At 53.1% G+C, this 16,906-nt stretch overlaps 1 protein-coding gene across 1 annotated transcript; it reads right to left on the reverse strand.

The window, feature by feature from the left end:
* Positions 1-5,145: 5,145 nt before the first annotated feature.
* On the reverse strand, positions 5,146-16,174 carry HTR3A (5-hydroxytryptamine receptor 3A). The gene is made up of 9 exons (XM_044996719.1): positions 16,096-16,174; positions 12,831-12,994; positions 12,034-12,078; positions 10,942-11,051; positions 9,231-9,400; positions 8,447-8,607; positions 7,793-8,003; positions 6,886-7,119; positions 5,146-6,243 (listed from the first exon to the last, which is right to left on the reverse strand). Exons 1-9 carry the CDS (start codon positions 16,172-16,174, stop codon positions 5,945-5,947), a joined length of 1,473 nt encoding a protein of 490 aa, XP_044852654.1. The 3' UTR covers positions 5,146-5,944.
* Between the last annotated feature and the right edge of the window lie 732 nt (positions 16,175-16,906).

A 16,906-nucleotide genomic window follows, 5' to 3' on the forward strand; every position in this document is an offset into this window, starting at 1 on the left:
GGGCAGCAGGGTCCAGCCCAAGCTGCCTGTCCTTGTTCCCTGGCCTCAGTGGGTTTGTCTACACTGCAGCTGGGAACGAGGCACCCGGCCGGGTAGACGCAGACTCAAGATAGCAGTGTGGCTGTTGCTGCACTAGTGGAGACTTGAGCCAGGCACCAAGCTCAGATCAGGTGTAGCAACGTCCTGCTAGCTTCAGCCCCGCTGGGACAAGTGCACCTGCCTGTGCTAGCTTCAAAGGGGAGTTCAGTCTCCGTGGCTCACTCAGCCATTGCCCTTTCTGCTGAGGCTACCAGCGAGGGGGCAGCTGGTGCCAGTCAGGAGGATGGACACCTGCCTGCTGGGTCTGGAGATGAGGCGCTCTGAGCACAGGCCAGCACGGAGACTCTCGGATTGTGAACCTGGCCACACCATACAGCTAAGCAGATCCTTCCCTAAGTAAGCGATTACCAAGATGGATTACATTTTGCAGCTGTAATCCTGCTAGCGATATCATTGCTCCTTGGCTCCAGTCTGAAGAAGGGTGGATTCCTGCCCCTCTGTTTGTTCGGCCGACTTGTTCCACGCAGGAATGGTGGTAGCACATGGCTACGGACTCCTGGCATGGCCCTCCCGTGTGATGCACGAGGGGCAGGGATGGATTCTGGCTGAGCCTTGGTTCTTTGAGAGCTTGAGCTGAGCATGGACAGCAGCTTCCTCCTGAGTAGGTGTGTGCAGGGCTTGTATCAGAGGCCTTGGTGTGGGTGAGAGGTGCATGGCCTGGCTCTGATTTGTCAGCCCTCTGCAGTGGGATTAGCACCTTCCAGGGGCCCTGAGACCAAGCAGAACTGACATGATTCCCACCATTTTCTTTCTTTCTTTTACCCCCGTGTCTACTAAAAGGTGGGTGAGCGTTCTCCTCCCAGTCCAAGCCCACATGACAGGGGCAGCTCCCCAGAGACCTGTAAGCTGCCTCGGGTGGTGGTGGGGACGGGGCCTAAAGCCTGTCCAGGAGACATCTGCTCATCCACCATCTGACTTCAGTGGGGTCGTTGGCTTTCCTTGTTGCAGCTGTATTGTCTGGTTGCATGGATATGCACCTATAACGGGTGGTTTGGACTCCCTCCATCCCTTGCCCCAGATGCCCCGAAGTGGGATACATGCTGTCTGCGTAAGCACAGTAAAGATTATTTGGGGTTACTCTCGTAGAGCAATCAAGGGGCTTGGCACAGAGCTGGTCTTAGCATTGGAAGGCAGCAGGCGAAACATGCTTCCCCTCCTCCTCCCAAACATTCCTGCCCCCCAAGATCCGGCCTGAGCATTGTGGGACTGGCTAGAGGATGGTTCCTTGGGTTCTTTCCAGGGTCCCCCACAGCTGTGGGCTTTGCTGGACAGGCAGCACCTGGGGATGTTCCAGTGAGGTGAGTCCCAGGCGACTCCTGCCCAGTCCCCAAAGCACTCGCTCAGGTGGCAATTCTCTGCTGCACGGAGGAGAGGAGGCTGGAGCCAGAAGGGTGGAATGTGTCCCTGCTCCCATTTTACATGGTTTGCGGGAGGCTAGTGGGAGAGGTGAGTGCCCGAGTAAACAGGAATTAATGGGGGCTGGGGAAGGAGATTAAAATTTCTATTGTTCTAGTTCATCTATAAAAATTCCTCTCCCAGGGTAGCAAATGCAGCCCCTGGAGTCCCAACTCAACCCAGTGCCATGGGAGACCCAGCTGTGGGGGGAGATTGGGGCCTCCTTGTACATCAAGGAGCTAGAGCAGGGTCCGCATGCTCGCTCTGGGTATCCGCGTAGACCGTGCAGATGTGTAGTCCCTGCGGTGGGAGGGCCCGGTTCAGTGGGCCGATTGGATTTGTCCATTGAAGCGTTTGATGTTACATGAAGGCAGCTCATTCCAGAGGATGTTAATTGCCCGTTGCAGTGATCAGGTCTGTAGCACCATCGATCTCACCAGGATCAATGGGCTGATTTAGTGTCTTACTAACTCTTTAGCTGGACACCTCATCAATAGCCAGCCACTTACCGACCATCAGCACATTAACACAGGTCATGCTGCCAAGAACCCATTCTGCCCCGGTCCCCAGCTGTCACTCATGGCTGAGTTTTCTTGCAGGTGAAGGCTTCAGGAGGCCATGTGCTCAGTGACCTAAGCGATGGAGCCAGGCCAGCAGCCATCCCACAAATGGAGATGACACCCAGCTGAGACCAGCTCACTGCAGCTTCTCATGGGTCCCCTGGAACAGCTGCTGCCTACGGACCACAATGCTTGAGACTGAGCTACATGAGCAAGTGGGGGAGACCCCCGAGGACCTGGAGACTGGATGGGGGATAAGGTGGCAGGCTCAGGTGAGGAAGAAAGGGAACGGATAGGGGGCAGGAGGGTCTGGCCCGTGGCCTTGTCTTAGTTAGACAAGGGGCCCCCCCGGGGTGGCGGACAATGGCTCAGAGTTGTAAGCTGTGTGTCTTCAGGAGCACTGCACTTCTCCACAAGCAGTGTTCAGCGGCTATGACCCTGAAGCACTGACAGCATCAGGCAGCACTGGGAGCTCAGTTGCCTGAGGACTCTTTGCCTTTCTGATTTCTGCTTTGTGCCCAAGGTGAGGAATGTCGGAAGCATATGGGGCTACTCACGTATCAGGTGATCAGCAGACAGTGGCCCACTCCTCAGGGCGTAGCTTCGAAAGGCTGGGGAATTTGCATTCACCTCCCCCTAGAGATGCCCCAGGAAAACTGCTTCACACTGTTCTGTTCTTGTCCGGACCATTGTTCAGTACAGTCCTTTTGAGCTGCCAGATCTTGCATCTATCACATCTGCCCCCTTAAGAGGTTACATAGGATCCCGGCCCACAATAATACGTAAACCATTCATTTAATACAATGGACCCCAAAGATACTTACATGGATTTCAATAAGGTCTCCCAAGGATATGGCAGGAAATTGTCATACTTGTCACATTCTCCTCAGCCTAGAACGCTAGGACAAACTAGAGTGTGCTTCTGGAAACAAGAGCAGGCATTTCCTTTCATCTCCAGCCTTTTGGGGGATAGCCATGGTTCTGGGGGCTCAGGTATGTGGCCAGCGGAGTGAGCCGTGTATGAGGCTTCATAGGGCCTAGCTGATACATCCCTGTGTCAAGGGCACATGGCAACAGTCTTCCTGGAGCTCTGGGAAGTTTGACAGACCCTGAAAGGCCCCGACCTCATTCATTCTTCTTCCTTCTACTGCCCCCCTGCCCAGAAGTGTATGCATGGATCTGAGTGGGCCCTAGTGACTCATGTCCTTTGGAGTCTTGGCACTGCTCCCTCCCTTGGTGCTGCACACAGTGGAATTACCTGCGCAACCCAGGGCAGCATCGCACCTTGGCCCCGGAGGAGATGGAGAGTGATCCTGTCAGCCCTCTGATTTGTTAAGCTGAGCCTGTCATCACTCTATTAGTGCTTTCCAGCTACCCTACAGCAGAGTGGGAGTCTGAAGGGGTTTTGTCGGCCAAGCATGCAATACAGGCAGGTGGGGAAAAGAAACATGCAAAGCCTGGTGAGCAGCTGGTTCTGATGAAATGGCAGGCAAGAGAGGGTCAGAAACAGGCCCAGGTGCTTTATTCTGTGCTGATGGAGTTAGTGAGAGCACCCACAGGGCTGCAGCTGAAGCGAATGGAGTGAGGGGAAGGAACTGGGCTAGCTATGCAGGCAATAATAGATGCTAGGTGGAGTCAGTGAACAATGAAGAGCACTAGGATGGGACAATGGGAGGCAGGTACTATGCTCCCCGTTCCCACCTTGCTCCATTCCTTCCTGCATTGGCCCCAGCTTTGCCTCCATTTGGTCACCTCTGGAATTTCTAGTCCCCTCCACCTCACTCCCCATCCTACCACATAGCCTCACCCCTTACGGCTGCAGAAGGCAGATCTCTCTGAATCAGCCTTGTGAGACAACACGTAGATAGAAAGCCCTGTCTCCAGGGACTACAGAAGTGACCTGTGGCTGCAGGAGGCTCAGTGTTTCTGGATCCATGAGAATTAAGTATTGTGTCCTCCAGCTTGGTCCTGATCTCGCCCAAACTCTGCTCTTCTCTCCTTCGTGGCCAAAGCAGGTCATTTCACTGTCTGTGCTTGTGGGGTAGGAGCTCCAGGGCCATGTGCCATGCAGGCTTTAGTATAAAGCCCAAGGATCCCCCTAGTGAGGGTGGGAGAGGGGGCGACACTGTGGTGGCATGGGTTACATGTGTGAAGTGTGCACTTGGGCTCTGCTCTCCCAATGCTATTAGGCAGCACTGGGCAACGTGCCAGGTGGCAGAGGGGCAGGAATGGTGGAAGTGACAGCACAGTATTGACCCCAGTCCATGTGGCTTTGAACTCCTGGCCTTCAGCGTCCACCTGTGCACATCGCTATGTGGATTTCATGCCCTACAACAGAATCAATGGGCAAAGAGAGCTGATGGGATAAGCTGACCAAGGAGCACAGAGCAGATGGAAGTAGTGACGTTCAAGTGGTCTCCCCATGGCCAGCACCTCCACAGCCACCCCAAGGGCTTATTCAGATTGTGGTCACACTGAGGCACCCCAGTCCTGGACCAGGAGGCCACTGGGCTAGGTGCATGAAAAATTGGTCCCTGCTCTCCGCCCCTGTGCCCAGCAGTGTGTGAGCCTGACACAGTCAGCACCATGTCAGTGGGCTGCTGCCTTCATTTGGCTTAAAGGGAAGGAGCAAGAGTCTCCTCAGCAAAGTTGAGAAGCATTTAAACAGCCCTTCCTTCCTCCCCGCCACACCCAGTCTTCAATCCGTGCTCTTCTCCTGTGGGCTCTGTCCCTGGTGCTGAACTCTCCTGGCGCACTCTTTACTCCAGTGCCAGTCATGTAGGACAGGATGTGCGAACGTGTTCAGCATTGGACTCTCTCTGCTCCCATGGGAGCAGGGTTAGGCCAGTGCTGAGTGCCCTTGCTGGAGACATTTTCCAAATATCCTCCCATGCTTTCCTGTGGATTTATCCAACGCCCACATGCCATTACATGAAGTCACTCTCTGTCCTCTTCAGTTTAGTGACTGAAACATCCAGTTTATTATTTAGTTTTCTGAGATCTCTTGGGTAAGACCATTGAAACTGGTAACAACACACCATACACAGCACGTAGACTACGTGGGATGCTATTTACAAAAGAGCCATGCCATCAAATTACCAGCTGTTCCTGGCAGCATGCAGCTATTGAACCTTCACAGAGACTTACTTGCTGCACCGTAGCCTGAAAGAAATACTCAAACAAGAAAATCCTGCTTGCTAAAATGTATGGTAAGAGCTGGGATAAGAGGTGAAAGGGGCTGAAAAAGCACATGGATTGCCATAGATGTCAGGAAAGCACCCCTCAGAGCCAGCAAGGCACTGAAGTGGCATGGACAGGCCGGGGTCAGGTGGCTGAGATCTTCCCCCCCATAAACAAATGGATGGGTGTGAACCTTCCCCCCTCACCCCTGTTTGGGTCTGGACTGGGACTGAATCACCCTCCAAGGGCTCTGGTCAGCTCAGTGGTGTGAGAGCCTGGGAACTGTGCATATTCAGGCTCCCGTGATATTCTCCTGCTTCTGCTGTGGCGGGATGCACAGGGAGGCCGGCCTGTGTGGTGGGACGTTGCTCTCTGCGTCCTGATGGAAATGAGAGAGGAGCTGGAACGGGACTGGGGGAGCAGGTGTGCGGCATGCGAGTGGAAAGGGAGTTAATTGGAGGCCGGAGAGGGGGTTAGGCTAAGCTTAGTGTTGACTCGGATTTAATTAAATCTTGTTCATCCCTCTCTAACCATCTCCCAGCCATGGTGTTTGGAGCCCAACCTATGGTACACCAGTGCTGCTGAAGAACTGTTAGGCCCTGGATCTCTGTGGTTAGAATATACAGGGGAGTCCGTGGAGCTGGGAATGACCCCTTTAAAGTGTGGCAGTGGAGCAACCTGTCACTCTTGCCCGCACAGGCCGGCACGGCTCATGCGTACTGCCAGACGGACCAGAGGGTGCCCAGCGTGATGCTATAGGCCAGCACAGCCACCAGGTACACCCGGAAGAGCAGCACGTCCAGCACATAGCCCACCTGGAGCCACTCGCGGGCGATGTCGCGGAACTCGTCGCGCTTCTCCAAGAACTGGCGGATGGCAGAGATTTCCTGCAGGATGCTGGCCACCACCGGGGAGCTCTCCCCTTGGGCCAGCGGTGCCGGCAATGGCCTTGCGCCTGCCACCCTCTCGTACTCACGGAGGTTCTCGCAGCCGTAGTGGTTCAGCTGGGCTGCAGGAACAAGACAGAGAGGAGCAGCCTCTAAGAGGACCCAGCCCTGCACTGTTGAGCTTGGCTGTGCTGGGCATTATACCACCCCAGAGGTGGGGTTCTGAGCCCCCCCTCCCCAGTGTCTGGCCCAGACCAAATAGCCTCTGGGGGCAGGCGGGGGGTTAAATCCAGTGTGTCCCTTTTCTCTAAGTGCTAGGCCAAGGGACTTGAGCTCCAAAGAGGGGTTGTGCTCTGGCAAACTTGCCCCGGGGCCAGCAGGGAGTGAAGATGCCGGCGTGCCTTTGTAAGCCTGTGCCATAGGGCCAATGTCCCCGAGCTGTGTGGCCCAAAGGGGATCCTGCGCCATTGCTCCTTCATGTGCCACATGGACTTCCTGGGCAGAGCTGTTCCCTGGGGTCCCGCTGAGAGCAGTGGGGTGCCCCTCTCATGTTTTGGGGCTGAAGCCCCGAGAGGATTTGGGCTCAACACTGACCCCATCATGCAGGCTCAGAGGTTTTGCTGTGCTGCACCATGGTCCAGCTCCACCAGGTGAGTCCTGAGTTCTTTTTAACCCTATGCAGCTTGTTCCCCCTTGGTGGTGGGAGTAACGTGCAGCCAGGGTGCCAGCTGCCTGCAGCCCTTTCCCAGTGCCACAGCTCGTACCTGTGCTGTCATTGTTCTCCAGGTGCCGGCTGATGTCTGAACTCTGTCCCCTGCTGGGGTAGAATTTCTTCCTGTCACGGATGCAGAGCAGGATGGTGGCTCGTTCCAGCACCAGGTGCTTGACCCAGTCGGGGACGTGAGGCTGCAGGTCCTGCTTGTGGACCAGGCGCACGATCAGGATGGTCTCGGTCAGGCTGATGACCAGCAAGGCCATGCACACAACAAAATAGACACCTGCCGGGGGAAGGCAGCAATGGTCCATGGTCAGTCTCTCGGCTAGAGCTAGGCATGGCACAGGCCAGGCCTGGGTGAACTCTCTGTACCCACGTCTTTCAATGACATTAGGTCTTCCTCACATGTTGTACCCACTCCTGCTCCAGCCCTACCAGGACCCCTGGCAGCTCAGCGTATCACTTCCACCCTGACCCAACCAGCATCCTGGCTATTCCTGCCCTAGTCGCCCCACACCCGGCTCTGACAATGCCCCTCAGTCCTGATGCACCACTCTTGTTGTTCCAGTCCTTGAGTGCATCTGGAGCTGTGCAGATGCCCTGTAATTCTGACCCTCAGTAGACCCTGCTACTTCAGCCTTGGCCTCCCTAGCCCCACACAGCTCTGCCAGGACACTTCAACCCTGACCCACAGTCCCCATCTCTTGCTATCCTAGTTCTGGTCTTCTCCCTCCCACAGCTCTGCTAATGGTCCTCATGCCCAAACCACAGCACTCAGCCCCAACACTTCTGTCCAGTGCACTGTCCTACCAGCTCCTCCGGCCATACAGTTAATCTGCCCCACACTATCATCACCCAGCTCCTTCTTGGCTCGACTCCGTGAGGGAGACCAATGCTGGATTTCAACCGGGGATGTGTGCGCACCTAGGTAACCATGGTGACGGGCGCTATCGTACCTATCAGTGGGGTCCCAATGGCAGTGGCGGGCAGCGTGTCGGACACGATGATCAGGAAGACGGAGTAGCCCAGCAGGAGGGTGATCTTGAAGGAGACCCTCTCCCCGCTGTCGGGAGGCAGGTAGAACCCCACGATGTCCATGACCATCAGGAAGACGCTGGGGAGCAGCAGGCTGACGGCGTAGAAGAGGGGGCGTCTCCGGATGACCACCTGCCAGCACAAGAGGGGGTGGGGGAGTGTGCAGAGATCCCTGTCAGGAGGAGCCCACCTGGCTGAGTGGCTGCTGTGCTCCTCAGGCACATACAGAATCAGCCTTGACGTGTTCCTCTCTGCGGCTGCCCTCCTCGTTTGCTGTGGGGAGCCAGCCGCCAGGTAGGAGCCATGCTGAGTGACCTCATTTGCCTCCCATTAGTGTGAGCTGCACCTTGTGTTGCAACAGTCCTTGCTATCCCCGCCATAGTATGCAGCTCGGCACATACTGTGGGGTTCGCTTAACAACCCCTCTGCACACTTTAGAGCCAGGAGATCAATTGCACAAGTAGAGAGAAAATGGCACCATTTGCCTTCTGCATCTTGGTGCTTCCCTCCCCCACCCCACGCTCGCTCTGTTCTCCCCTCCCTCACCCCACGCCCGACCAGGGGAGGGGCCTTACATAGAACTTCATCTCGGCGTAGCTGTCGCTGCCCTCCACGCTGAACTCCCGGAACTGGCTGAGTACGTAGAGAAGCTCCCACTCTCCCTGGTTCATGAAGACGCTCTTGTCAAATTTCACCAGCTCCGGCTGCCGCCACAGCGAGATGTTGATGTCGCGGACTGTGGGGCGGAAGAGAGGTGGGCATCAGGGCTGGGGGCCTGAGGGGAAGGGGCATCGTCCCCCAAAACTGCTGGTGTGCTCCATGCCCACAGCCACCCTCTGAGATCTGGTAGCTTCACACTCCTCCCTTCCAGGCCACGTTCCTCTTCTCTCCTTGTTCTCAAGGATGGATTGGCCTACATGTGTTCCCTCTTTACTAGGGCTGTTTAGGGGGTGAGGCATAGCCTGCACTGAGCCAGCGTGCTCCCAGAGAGACTGATTGCTCCATGCCACCTTCCACCCCGCTAGCTCTTACCCCGCTCTTGGGCGCCCATGGGCTGGAGGCAACAGCCATACAAGCTAACCCCATTCTGCCTGTGCCAATGAGCCCCAGCACTGACCCAGGGAGCCCAGCCAGATCACTCCTTGCTCTCCCTGCTGGTAAGAGGGCCATTTTGTGCCTTTTGCAATGTCCACTGGGAATGAAACAGACCCGCCAAGTGGCTGAGCACTATGGAGTCCCAGACCAGGTCATATTGACTCCCCACACAGCTGGAGGCTTTCTTAGCTGGCCTGATCCCTCCCTTCCCAGGCACCTGGAGGGCAGGGTGCAGCGGGGAAGGCAGTGCCACCCATCACGTACTGTTGTGCAGCCAGCTGGTGAAGGTGAGCGAGCAGTTCTGCACGTCGAAGGGGAAGTTGTAGATGTCCAGGCTGCAGGCAGTCACCACCTGGATCGGCTTGAGGTTCTGGACCTCCCCGTGGTGGCGGACATAGACGTATGGGATGTCCGGGGACTTGCCCACGTCCACACTGAAAGGCACAAAGAATGGAAACGTCCCCGGTAAAAACAAAACAAAACAAAACACACACACAAGGTGGAGCCCTGTGGCTCTTTTCTACCATGGTGAAATGCCGGCGAACTGCAGTGGCTGTGGGAGCACCTTGAGCCCAGCTAGCCGGGACAGCTGGGAGTGTCTCTGTTAGGAATGGTAGCAGCTGTGATACCTGCTAGATGTGACCCTTGGGTTCCTGGCAGGGTACTGGGCAGTCTGAAGTCAGCAAAGCTTGGGCTGTACAGCAGCCTGAAGCCATGCAGAGGTCTCTGTTTAGAGCCTGTGCTGCCAGCTGAGTCCTGCCCAGGAATCTGTCCAAGGAGCCAAGCAGCCCATCCTATCCTTTCCCCAAAGAAACCTGCAGGTTTATTGACACTCCAGCTCTGTGGACCCATCTCTTCTTTCCCACCTTAACCCCTCCCACAACCGGTCACCCCCCATCTTCCGTTACCAGCATCACCCCCACTCAGCCAAGCTACGGCGCCGATGCCTCTCTCAATGGGTGACTGGTCTATTTCGACTGTTAGCTCTGCAGGGCAGGGCTTTCTGTTACTACCTGTACGTACAGCACCCAGCACTGCGGGGCCTTGATCTCAGCTGGGGCTCTAATACAAATACTTCTAGGAAACACAGTAAACTATGGCAGCCTCCTTAACGTTCAAAGGACAGACCCGTACAACAGTTACCTTTGGTGACCAGGCTCTCTGACGCGTATGGGGTTACTGGGTTTGTGTCTGTCCCATGGTTATGGAAGGAAGGAAGGAAGGAAGTGGTGCCACTTCCTAGAATATCCTAGAGGAAAGCTGTGTCCTGGGTCCTCCCAGCTGGCTGGGGTTGGAAAGGCTTCGGAGGGGCTGGTGAGCTGATAGTTGGGGGTTGATTTGTTCTGGTTTTGTGTCATGTGTTTGGAAACACAGTAAGCCTTGAAGAAAATGACTTTAACTGGGGCTTTTTCTTTTTTCTTAAACTTCCCTGGCTGGTGAGCTTGCACACAGGCCTACACCGTTGCATCTTGTTAGCATTACCGTAGGACTCTCTGTATGGACACACTCCCTCTGATTAGTACTGGGAACGCCTCACTGAAGTTATCACACTGCACATAGCAAAGCTGTAAAGTTTTTAAAGGGTGGCAAGTGCCTGAGCTCATGGAAGCTCCTGAAATCCTAGCAGAATAGAGATGGTTAAGAACAATAGATTTCTTTCCCGAGGAAGGGTTGGCAGTTCTGCAGCTGCCCCTGCATTGTGTTTCCTGTACAAAACCTTCCTCTGAATATCTGAATTCCACCCCAAATGCAGCAAGGGTAATTATGAACATTTATAGTCAGCCAGCATTGGAAATGTCCCAACTCCTGAGCTATTCCCATCTGCAGTGTACGGTACGCGGGGATATTGCCAGCTCTGTGCACGCCAGCAGCAGTGCTGGGAATACAAAGTGGGATGTGAACTTGCGGGGGAGGAGGGAGAGAGTTAAATCTCCAGGCCCCAAGGGTTGTTGCCCGAGAACTTTGCTGCACTTACAACTCATTGATGAGGATGTCTGGTACCCAGATGCTCTGGGTGGGGAGGGACATCTGCGTGATGTTATCAAAGTCCTCTGGATTCCACCTGAGAAACTCGTCGATCCAGTGCTGCAGAAGTGAGATAAGAGGGGACTTAGGCAGCAGGATCAATTCCAGGCCGGTTCCCCACCTCTGGCAGAATATTAGATACAAAGCAAAGTCTGTCTTCCCAATTACTGTACTTGCCCAACTGTACAAAGCTTAAAGCATTCACCCTTCCCCTCTAATCCTAGAGCTCTGTGCCCCACATGCTACTTGTTATCCTCTGATGGTTTTGACCTCGCTGCACTAAGCTAGGACATTATCATCCATGTGCACACACTCTCAACCACCGGTCTCTCTGCTTTCCAGAGGGTGCTGGGTTTTACGTGTTGGCTACACACTGCATAAGGGGATGTCATCTTGGTCTTGGAGCAAGTCTGTGCACAGTTTTAATCTTCTGGAGACATATCCGTGTCCCAGCTATTCATTTGGCTGCATTGCTCATTTTGGGATGAATTAGGTTAGCTGATAACTAGCAGGAGCTCATAGGGTGCTCTCATCCAGGCAAATGCATAGCCAAAGAGAAAAGGATGGTGTGCTCGGGGAGCTCTGGGTGAAAAGAAAGTGAGAACTCTCATGTGGATGCCAAGGGAGATTCCCCACTGATTTCAATGTCCCACTGCTCTCCTTCTATCCCAGAGCCATGGGAGTTGGAGTAACCTCCCTCCTCCCCATGCGGAAAATGGAAGTTGGAATACAAGTCGGTAGCTGGCCAGATTGTCCTTGTCAAGTGACAGCTGCTTGAGCAGCAGACGTGCCTGAGTTTCCTTCGGTGAAGCAGGCAACATGCCTCCCTTCACAGAGGCGTTGACAATCTCCAATAAAAAGTGCCCCCAGGCCAGCACCAGGCCATCGTCCTGAGAAATCGCCATGTTCTGTGGGTGCTGCTGCTGCAGAGATAAAAGCTACTAACTGTGGAAAGGACCTGGGAAAGTCCCACCAAAGGAGAATGGAAGAGAAAACCATTGATTCAGAGCTTCATAAAGCTGGGAGGATTCCAGCTACTCACCTGCCTGTACCAGATGTAGGTTGTCAGCACCTGATTTTTTTCATCCTGTTGGAAATAAAAAGCAAAGGTGAAATTGGCAAAGGACATTTTACAGCTCAGGGGTTACTGATATTGACATTAGCTGTTGTTAATGCAGAGGGCCCAAAGTTATCAGGAAGGGTTTGGATACAAATGATCACCAGGTTCCAGATGTTAGTGGGGATCAATTGGCAAGAACACAAGAGGAGAAGGTGAGGAGATGGCAAAATAACAAGCAAAGGATCCTCTGATTGCAGATCCTTTGGGACATTGATGGACCTTCTTAAGTTCTTCAGCTTTCGCCACCAGAAGGCCTGACTGTCCTCTAACTGCTCTGTTGGCAGAGGAGCCTTCAGATACAGTCACTGATCCAGCACATTTTAAAGCAAACTTCTTTCAGTTAGGGAAGAGGTGTGTGTGGATGGCTTCTTGTAGCAACTCAGCCTAGTCTGTGGTCAAGCCTTTCTGGGACGGTGCATTGAATATTATTAAATTATACACAGAGCCAGGTTTCCAAATCATCTCAGCATGTTGGGTGCTGAGCACTTTGGAAATCTCACCCTTAATTAGGTGCCTAAATGGTTTCTGAGCACTTGAAGACATGGCTCCAAGTGATTTGCCCTAGTTTATCTAAAAAGGATGTCTCTCCTCACTTCATCCTGGATGTGGAAAAACTTAGTGACATATGAACCCTCCCTAGGCTCAGAGGTACCTACCCCCACTCCTCAGCCCCAGAGATGTTAGGCCTGCTGGGCTCCGTGGCAAAGCAGAGGACTTACCACGCTGAGAATGGCATATACCATGACATCAATGGCTACGTTGGTTGTCCTTCTCCAGTCCTGAACTGGCCGGACACCCTTTCTGTAATGAGTCAGCAGGTAGTCAGAGAGCTGGAGCAGGGCTGGCTTGTCAGAGTTCAAAGTCCTGTTCCCTTTCTGAGCAGCTAAGGGGGGCAAAAAAAAATCACATTTCCCTGGACTCATTTCTGGGCATGAACCCGCTCAGTGCATCACCTTCCCCATTCCCTCCCTCCCTCTCTCTGCTGCTGCACAATCTACGCAAAGCGACTTGGCTCATGGGATGCAGAATCCCAGCAAATCATGGCTCAGTCTGGCTGAAGTAGCTTCCAGCTCAGTGCAGCGCCTGCCTGGTCATCTCAGGTCGGGAGTGACTCCCGCCCAGGACTGGCTCGGTGCGGCTCCTGTCGACTAGAGAACAGAGAAGCACTTTATTGCCTCACCACGTGGAACTGCCTCCTCCGCGGCACATGGCCTGGGCTTGAGACCCTGCAATGCCGTCTGGCTATGGGATGGGGAGCTCCACTAATCTGAACTAGTGCAGCCTACAGCCTGGCCCCCAGCTGCTCAAGGTACTGCAGGCACATCTCTCTGCCTCTTAGAGCACTTTGGGTCATCCTTGGCAGTGCCCCACACATACTCAAAGGGGTTTGAGCTTTCTTCCATTCAAAAAGCATATTGCTGGTGTAACAGGGTGGTCTGCCTCATGGGCTGCAGAGCCTGGAGCAAAGCCAACCCTGATTATAGGATCAGCCCCACCTGAGAGGAATCAGGTGATTCCAGTACAAAAGGAGCAGGAAGTTGCAGTGAAGGGGAAGCTATGTCTGCAGATGCTGCAGGGTGTAAGAAAGCTCCTGCCGGGCTCTGGGTCCGCAGGAGAAAAGCTCAGAAGCAGGGCAGAGCGAGTGCTCTCCAGGCAGGTAGGCCTGGGAGAGACCCTGTCCAAGCAGGGAAAAGACTGCAATAGCCCAAGTGGAAAGGACTGTGGAGAAGAACAAACTCCAGGCAGGAGGTGCTGGGAGCAGAAAGACAGGTGCTGAGGGTGGTGGGGGTGTGCCCAGCTGAAACCGGGATGAAGACTGAGTTTGTGTTCTGGTTTTCTGAAAGGCTCTGTGGGGTTTTGGATCAGGAGAGAGACACTGAAATGGGGTTGAGGCCTGGAGGTCCATTGTGTACCAGAAGACTAAATAAATAGGCCCCTTTGTGGCGATGGTTTGAACTGCCTGTGGACTGTGAGTTTCTCCAGGGCTCTGAAGAGGGGGAAACAGAGGCCGGGTGTCTTAGAGGGACCTCTGGTCACAAGGGGGCACTCGGGAGGTGGCTGCCTATGTTACCAGGACTTACAGCAAGACTGACCGCATGGTTAATGTATATCTTCTTTCCATAAAGCCAGCCTGCTAGCTCAGTGCGTGGATAGCTCCAAGCCCTTCTCCCTGGGCTCTCTGTGGGAGCTGGATGCAAGGTGACGTGTGAAGGACCTTTGGCTTCCAGATCTGTCATCTCCAGGTTCAGCATGGACAAGGATCAATGGGCAGAGGTGAGACTATTCCCATCCGGGGAATATTTAAAATTTCCCTCAGTATTTTTTTTTAAATAAAATTATCCGAGGGAAGTGGACGGGGCAGGAGTAGTGGGGAAGAGGCTGAAGTTAAGAGAAACCAAGATGTTTAATTCATTTACCTTTTTAACTGATTAAAAAAAGAGTATTGATGTAACTGAAGGCCTGATCTAAAGCCCATTGAAGTCAATGGTAGTCTTAGCATGGACTTTAATTGACTTTGGATCAAGTTCTGAAAGTTTCATACATTGTGAAAGCTTCCAAGTGGTCTTGGCCAAAGTTTTTGCAGCCAGACTTTTTCTTGGAAAGCAAAAGCAGAGCAGCTGGTTTGCCTGGATATTGGTCAAATATCCACTGCTTGGCCAGTTTCTCCCTCCTTGGCTGCCCCCATAATCAGCTGTGATGTGGGGGTGGTTTAAGGTCTTGCTCTGGCACCACTGAAGTCAATGGGAGCCTTGCATTTGACTCCAGTGGTGCCTCATAAAACCCTAGGAGCCTAGATTTTCTGCAAGCCATTTCCACACAGCATCCTGGCTTTCATTACTGCTCAGCAAACATGCTAGCTGGGCTCCTCCTCTCCTTCTGTGTTGAACTGACAAAGGAAAGGGGCTGTGGATTGTAGCTCTCTCTGCCTAGTAAGTGTTAGCAGAGCTGGTGCGATTAAAAAATGAATGAGGGGCCCATCACAAGTTGTGATAGCTGTGATTTCATGCCTTAGCAGGGTAGTAATGAACAGTGCTCCCTGGATGGAGTCTTCACACCAATCAGTCGCAACATTCCCATCAAACCCCCAGGAAGAGTCTGGCAATGGGGCAGGGGCAGGGATAGAGAGAGAGAGTGAATTTCCAGGCACTGGCCTGCAACAAAAGGCTGTGTTTAAGGAAGCGTGGCTTGGTTGGTTTGTTCCTGCCGAGGGAAAGCTTTTTCAAATATTGCAGCAGAAAGTTGACGAGCAAGGACGGTGTTGTGGTTAAAGCGCTGGTCTGGGAATTCCAGAAATCTGGCTTCAAGTTCTCCCCCCCACCACAGAATCCCTGTGTGATGCAGGCAAATCGCTTAATTTGTGTCTGTTTTCTATCTGTAAAATGGGGACAATAATCCTTGCTTCCTTTCTCCCACCCCAAATGCAGCAAGGGTAACTGGTGAGGGATAGGGAGTGTGAGAAAAGGTTATTCTGCCACTGCCTGTGCTGTACCTGTCCTGGAGATAGGGGATCAAGTTCCCACTTACCCGCGCCGTCAGTTTGGAACCTTTCAACAGAGTTGTGCTCACTTTGTTAATACTTAGACTTGTTGGTATCTTGAAAGTCAGGCTTCTAACAGTCCTGCAAGCTCTCTGCATTAATGCTGTGATTGCCCCCACGCAGTGCTCCTGTTTGCAAGGCAACTTGTGACGTGAAAGTCAAGTCAAAGCCACAGAACCCAGTTTGCAGCTCAGCCTGCAGACATGACTGTCTAACACCAGAGCACAATTCACATGTAATAAAAGGAGCTAATTGGAATAGATCTGCAGGAACTTGGGAAAAGCTGCCTACGAAGGGGCCTTTCATCTTTCTTTAAAAAAACAAAAAAGCTTTACATAGGAGCTATAATGCCTCCAAGTTAGCTGGGCTTGCGAGCCCCAGCCAGGTCCATTGAAGACCAAAGAGGATGTGAAGGGGGTGAGGAAAACAAAGGAGAGCTGCCGAACGAAACAGGCTGTTGGGTAGTTGTGCTGTAGACTCTGTTGCATTCTCTTCCAAGTGGCCCTTAATGGTGCAGCCGGTCATAGTTGGCTCATAAAGGTTTGCTTTTGGGGCTTGCGCTGCCAAACTGCATTTGCAGGGTTGTTGTAGCTTTGTTGGTCTCAGGATATAGACAAGGTGGGTGAGGTAATCTCTTTTATTGGGCCAACTTCTGTGCTGAAGGAGACCAGCTTTCAAGCTCCACAGAGCAGTTCTTCATGGTAGCTCTGGGTAAGCTCAGAAGAAGAAAGAATTAGGTAGAATTCAGACACCTCAGTAGGTAACCTAGTCTTGCCAGGGGTGAGTGTGTGTGTGTAAGAGAAAGGAAAAAAACTGGGTGGGAAATGATTTCCCATCCTGATGATAGTTCAGAATTTGATTTTTTTTTTCTTTCATCCTGAATGGGGGTGAAAAATCAAAATCCCAAATCAACCTCCTTCTCCCTCAAATGTTGAGGTGAGTCAAGGAGTTTAACAGCAATCATTCTGAAACACTTTGATTTTTGAATTGTTTTTCGTTATTTCAACTTTTTCCATAAGAACATAATAAAGGCCGTACCGGGTCAGACCAAAGGTCCATCTAGCCCAGTATCTGTCTACCGACAGTGGCCAATGCCAGGTGCCCCTGAGGGAGTGAACCTAACAGGCAATGATCAAGTGATCTCTCTCCTGCCATCCATCTCCATCCTCTGACAAACAGAGGCTAGGGACACCATTCTTACCCATCCTGGCTAATAGCCATTTATGGACTTAGCCACCATGAATTTATCCAATCCCC

This window comes from Mauremys mutica, chromosome 22, assembly GCF_020497125.1.
Source record: "Mauremys mutica isolate MM-2020 ecotype Southern chromosome 22, ASM2049712v1, whole genome shotgun sequence".
In the NCBI taxonomy this organism is placed as follows: domain Eukaryota; kingdom Metazoa; phylum Chordata; order Testudines; family Geoemydidae; genus Mauremys; species Mauremys mutica.